Consider the following 6,348-nt stretch of genomic DNA (forward strand, 5'->3'; position numbering starts at 1 on the left):
GGACACAATAGTATTATTCCAGGAAGTGCTAGTTCTTCCTAGATTCCGGTTACAATGTTCTTAACGCGTGGAAATTAATCTTGACCAGGAAACATCTATAACGGCATGTATTTTCTGCCGTGATTGTAAATCTGTTTGGAACATGCGGTTTGTCCGTTAATCTATGCGCTGTTGTTCAATTGAGTCAATATTATTTGTTGGTAGATTAGTGTGTGCAAGAGCGCTCTATCCATTATTGACCAATTCGAGCACGTATTGGTAAATTTCACACCGGCAATTACGGTGAAATCGTTCGTGGTCGCTGGAAATTAGCAGTATCGTTTGCGGTCGTGAGCTGATTGACACTGCGTGAGCGGGGAATTATGTGAAGCAGATTTGCTTTGTCGTTTCATGCATTTAATAGGTTTACGGCGGTGGACAGAGTTTGTAAAAAATGAAGACAAGGTAGAAAAAGATTATTTTTCATTTTTTACTATTAGATTATTTTCAAAGTGATCTTTTCAGTGAAATATGATTGACAAAAAATAAGATCTATAATTGAATCATTATAGAAAATAGAATAATATTGATAATAAAGAAATAAAAAATCACCATAGAATAGAATGGAATGGAATGGAATGGAATGGAATGGAATGGAATGGAATGGAATGGAATGGAATGGAATAATGGAATGGAATGGAATGGAATGGAATGGAATGGAATGGAATGGAATGGAATGGAATGGAATGGAATGGAATGGAATGGAATGGAATGGAATAATGGAATAATGGAATGGAATGGAATGGAATGGAATGGAATGGAATGGAATGGAATGGAATGGAATGGAATGGAATGGAATGGAATGGAATGGAATGGAATGGAATGGAATGGAATGGAATGGAATGGAATGGAATGGAATGGAATGGAATGGAATGGAATGGAATGGAATGGAATGGAATGGAATGGAATGGAATGGAATGGAATGGAATGGAATGGAATGGAATGGAATGGAATGGAATGGAATGGAATGGAATGGAATGGAACATAATAATAATAATAATAATAATAATAATAATAATAATAATAATAATAATAATAATAATAATAATAATAATAATAATAATAATAATAATAATAATAATAATAATAATAAAAACAACAACAACAACAATAATGTGGATAGACTTTATGTTTACTTTTATATGTATAATGATACTGTTTGATCCTTGAATTAAAGTTAAGATTAACGTTGCGATTATGATTATCCTTTGTCTGACTAAATATATTTGAAGTATCAATTACAGTAGAATTTTTGAAAGATTCTTGGCTGTTAAACAAAAAACTGGTTCCTTTATATTTCGCTCAATTATCATAGAATCGTGAAACTGACTTTCACTTCAAATTTTGTCTGTTTCAGGAGTAACAAGTACCTGCAAAAATCATCCATCAGCCGGATATGTGCTGTCGGAGGGTTTTTCATTAGCATTCCCGTCTTTCTAACTGGTAAGAACCAATTCCTTCAATTCTGTCAACTTTAACCTTTTGAAAGATACTAGTACATAAGTTATACGTTTAATTTTTCTTGAATTCAGGCATGAATCTAAAAGATACTGTGAACTATCTCTAAGTGTATGAAATCAGTTTAGAAATCCAATGGAAATAAAGTTAATTTTAACGCCGAATAGTCATTATTTTTCTTAGAAAACTAAAAAACGATCGTCTTTTAGGGAAGTTTTAACAGATTAATTTATAAAGAGCTGAAACAGAATATTCATGTCATGCATGAATACGGCTGGTGGATGGATCGAGATCTAATCTAAAGTTTACGTTGTGTCATGCTAGTTTACACAGCTATCATTCGCTCGATCGATCGTTAAGCTGTTGAACTCGATTCAAGACGGACATTTTGGCTCTGTTCAGAACAAAACTGCGTTTTAATAAATTTGACGGAATAGAAATTATGATAGACTACAATGTTTTTTTAATTATATCATAAAATTTATTTATTTTTTTTTAATGTCATGTTAGAATCTTCAAATACTGCCCAAAACTTCGAACGTAATCGTTTTAGAAATTTGTAAATTACTTAACGACCAAAAATATTGAATTCTCTATTGTCTGAAGATAGATTCTCTATAATTTAAGTAATTTATTCGTCGAGAATTGATATATAAAGACTTAAATAATAAATTAATTGAAAAATAATTTGCGACTAGTATTGAAAATTTCAATGAAAAGCATATGTATATAGTTTACGCTTCGAGAATTATATGTATTGAGAATATGTATTTGCGCTGATTCTTTGTCCCGCTTGTTATGGCATACGTGTTATAATGATCCTCTGACAATGCTTTCAGGTATGATATTGTATACATTCATCCAGTTTCATTCGACGCCGGTGTCACGTAAAATGGATACTTGGGTTGCGAGAGAAAAGAAAGCTGAGTCGTAGCCCAACTATTAATCCTCTTTTATCGAACTTTATTATGACTTTGGCACTTACAGTAGAATAACGTTGAACAGAGAAAGGGATGTTGTACAAGAACAGCAACTAGAACGAGAACTCCCCGGGCTGGGTGAAGTCTCGGCTTATATACACCCTGGCTTGGGGATGTTGGGGCGTTTGGTGTGGATTCCAAGGAGTCCGAAAGTCGGGGTTGGGGCCTTATCTCTGATGGGGACTAAGATGCGTCGCGGCGTTGGCGTCCGACAGTCGGGAGTCGATGTCTTTTCTCTGAGAGGTAATTGGTGTCACACCGGCAATCGTTACGTCGGTTTTCATAGGCCTTGGCATCGCGTTTTGTGGATGCGCAATGGTCCATAACGTCTTCGTGTGGCAGAGGGTAAGAACATATCGCTATTAAAAAAGAAAACGAACACGTTCAAACACGTCTAAATCATCTTTTATGTGTATTTTACTCGGAAATCATTTTATCGTGAAATTTTGTTTTCAGAGTTACCATAATTTATCTGGTAGAGTTCATAAAAATTTTTCTGAAATCAATTGCAAGCTTTTAGGAAACCAGGATTTTTCACATTTTTAAGAAGCGTTATAATTATATTGCTGATCTTTATTTTATTCGTGCGAAATTGAAAAGTACGCAAATGGCGCAGAATGCATAAAATGCGCTAAAATATACGTATATAAGAAAACAAATCTCGATTAAAATTTTATTTCTTTGATCATGTTCGTAAAACTACAAACTTGTATAAAAATACGCATTCTAGTTATAAGTGTTAAAACATTCGATCTAGTCCTTATCACATTCATGAAAACCTCCATTTAATCATTCGTTGTATCAACAAACATTCATATGCAAAACTTACCACCTACCACATCCTCCGCGTATTAATATAATCCCCCTTTATAAATTATACACTTTAGAGTGGACTGGTTGGGTCAGAGTGATATAAGCTTACAAGTTCTCGAGGAGTTCTACCGAAGTTACATTTACGTTTGCATAATTTCACCGAAAAAGATATTCTGTAGAATGACAGGTTCGTTTGTTTATGTGATCCGCGATCGCAACTATTTCAAGGGGATTTTATAAATAACCATACACACGATATTCAGTGTATTTTCGTATTCTCGTTTATTTTTGGGAGATTTGTAAAACTGTTGAACAAAATAATTGAGTAACGATTATTGTTACGCCGCCTAAAACATCTGCACGCCAGCCCGCGCGACCGGACAACAACCGCCTGCGTAACGTCACTTCGACCGTCAATAAACCTAAGGACCCACCATAACTTTCACTTCCCTGCATTGTTTCGCCATATGTCTTCAATCCGTTTGTCTTGAAGAATTTCTAAAGCTTAAAAATATTCTCGAAACACAGTCGGTTTTAGAGGTGTCCTTGGGTTTATTAGTCGCACTTAAAACACGGAGAAAGCGAGTATACACCCATTAGGAAAATCCGAATAGCCCTGTAATAAAACAAGCTAGGTTTTTCTCACGCACACAGTCATCTACGCACCACGATGGTAGGAGACTCCCTACTCATCCCTTCGAGCAGTAGTGCAGGTCATGACCAATCGACACCGCGGTTCGTTACCCTCACTTTTCCTAACGAAAGTGGGACCAACGAATCCGCGTTCTTTAGGCACAGGGGCACACCCACACCGAACTTTTCTTCCGTATTAAAAAAAAGAGCGACAGACAGTCTACCAACTAACGCCTAACGCGGCAGTCTACACATAGCGCGAGAGTCGCATACTTCACGCAAATCTTTTGTCGGTTTTCGGTGTTGTCGAACATACATCTTCTCTCCTAAACATATCATAGTGCTAAGTCCATTGATACATTAATTTCCATTATAAGAGCCCTGCTCTAGCGTACATATCTATCGCATCTTCGTGCGACAAGTTGTTAACTATTTATTTCTCTACGTCAGTGTAATCTAAGTGTTGGAAATATATACTTTATAATTCTGTGAATCACAGTGTTATACAAACTCAATCACCCCTTATTATCTCAACGGAAATCAGGGGATCGATCAATTCGTGGTGTCGATTGTTATAATCGTAACGGGGATTTACGACCCCCGTTGACATCTCTCCTCGCGATTACGTCTCCCCGCAATTGGTCGAATTTACAATTATATTTGCTGAGAAAAAGTCTTTTTCTCTGTACCCCTCCTTCTACTTCAAGCATGTAGTATTGACAATAAGATTGACAATGGCTGAAAGTAATCCAAAAGAGTTTTCACCATGGTTATCGGTAACGAAAAAGATTTGAATCATCTTTAATACTTATTCGTAACTAGAATCATTTCAACTAAAATGTAAATTCTTATATTATAACTTTTTTAATTTGTTATGGCCCCTGACTACAACCTAACCTATCATTCTTATTTCGTGGGAGAAGACGAATGCCGTGAAGGCGTTAGCGCGCGAACAGTGCGAAGCGGCGGTACAGCTGCAGCGTCAGCAGCAGCTGCAACAGCACCAGAACCAGCACCAGCTACAACAGCAACAACAACTACGTGGCCCGTTAACCATCCACCATGCTGGCTGCCCAACGAAAGTCGGGCCCGTGACGAACCAACTAAATACCAGCCACGCAACGCACGGCCGAGCTGCACAGTACCAACACTATCATCACCATCATCACCATCGACACGTGTCAATGTCTCCACCGCCCTTGTTGCTCTCATCGCCAGCTCCGATCGCGGCGACGCACAATCATCTGAACGTGAGCGGACACAGAAACGTGGTTACGCCACCGGATACACCAGCAGATAGATCGCCACCGAGTCCTGGAAACAAGCTAAATAGATCGCAGCATTTGCCACGGGAAGCAACCGGCAGCGTCAGTCCTGGTCTTCCGGCTGCCACATTGGATCTAAGTAGCGCAGCAACCACCAATAGTCCGCATGAATTGTCCACGTTAGTTTAGAAATTTGGTCCGAACATTATATCTTCACATAGGATTGGAGATTAATAGTTGATAGTTAATTTACACATCGATCTTTTATTTGTAAATTGGGTCGTGGTTTAGAGTTGGTTTGTAAAAATTCGGTCCTAATTGTTAAATGATGAATATTGATTAAGAATAATAGGCATTGATGTACCAATCTTTTTTTAACTTATATACTTGAGCACACGCATTGAAGATTTCACTTTTATTCAGTGAAACAGCAACTTCATTACTCGCTTATTCAATACGGCAATTGCATATATTTCATGGACATTTTAACAAAGTTTTGAATAATTTCTAACGGTACAATTGTGATGAAGTGAAAAAATCGTGATAAGAAACAGAGAGAAAAGTTGCTCGTTAATGAATATTGACCAGAAATAAAGTAATTTCTAAAGAATATCCCGAAGACGTCGTAGATATTACGAAAGGAATGATTAATTTATACCCGCGTGTATCTTGCCATTATCATACTATTATTATTATTATTAATATTGTTAGTAGTACTCGATTACATTATTATTAATATTAATATTATTGCCTTATTATTATTAATGTTATGGAACCTCTAGTCCTAGGTTACTTTCGCTGCCACGAAAGGATAAGATTTTCGAATTTTTGACTATTACGTGTAATTCAAGTTTTCCTGTTGCGCATGCGCAGTAGAAAGAAAGTTATCGGAACTCAAATCTCGAACTATAGAGAGTTGAAAAGTAGTAAAAGTAAAAAAGCACGAATAACATTTGTATTTGTGCTGGATTAAGTTTGATAATTGAAAATTGAGTTTGATGATAACATTTTTTCGTATTCGCTTTGGTAAATATTAGTTTTATTTAAAATTGAACAAAGCATTTTATGTTTTTCAAATACGGTACATAATCGTAATATCGAATTTTGTAAACTGATAGTAAGAAACCCTATAATTCGAGACTGGAACTTTGATCAAGTTC

At 36.4% G+C, this 6,348-nt stretch overlaps 1 protein-coding gene and 1 long non-coding RNA gene across 2 annotated transcripts; both read left to right on the top strand.

Annotated features, from left to right (window-relative positions):
• The first annotated feature begins 381 nt into the window (after nucleotides 1-381).
• LOC117241434 lies at nucleotides 382-2,378 on the top strand. The gene is made up of 3 exons (XR_004494991.1): nucleotides 382-444; nucleotides 1,397-1,482; nucleotides 2,337-2,378. It is a non-coding gene; the product is annotated as an uncharacterized LOC117241434 (long non-coding RNA).
• A 140-nt stretch (nucleotides 2,379-2,518) lies between these two features.
• LOC117241433 (dual specificity tyrosine-phosphorylation-regulated kinase 1A-like) lies at nucleotides 2,519-5,473 on the top strand. The gene is made up of 2 exons (XM_033507361.1): nucleotides 2,519-2,822; nucleotides 4,841-5,473. Exons 1-2 carry the CDS (start codon nucleotides 2,793-2,795, stop codon nucleotides 5,375-5,377), a joined length of 567 nt encoding a protein of 188 aa, XP_033363252.1. The 5' UTR covers nucleotides 2,519-2,792; the 3' UTR covers nucleotides 5,378-5,473.
• Nucleotides 5,474-6,348: the final 875 nt, after the last annotated feature.

Source organism: Bombus vosnesenskii, unplaced genomic scaffold, assembly GCF_011952255.1.
Source record: "Bombus vosnesenskii isolate JDL3184/JDL3185 unplaced genomic scaffold, Bvos_JDL3184-5_v1.1 scf7180000015870, whole genome shotgun sequence".
Taxonomy (NCBI): Eukaryota; Metazoa; Arthropoda; class Insecta; order Hymenoptera; family Apidae; genus Bombus; species Bombus vosnesenskii.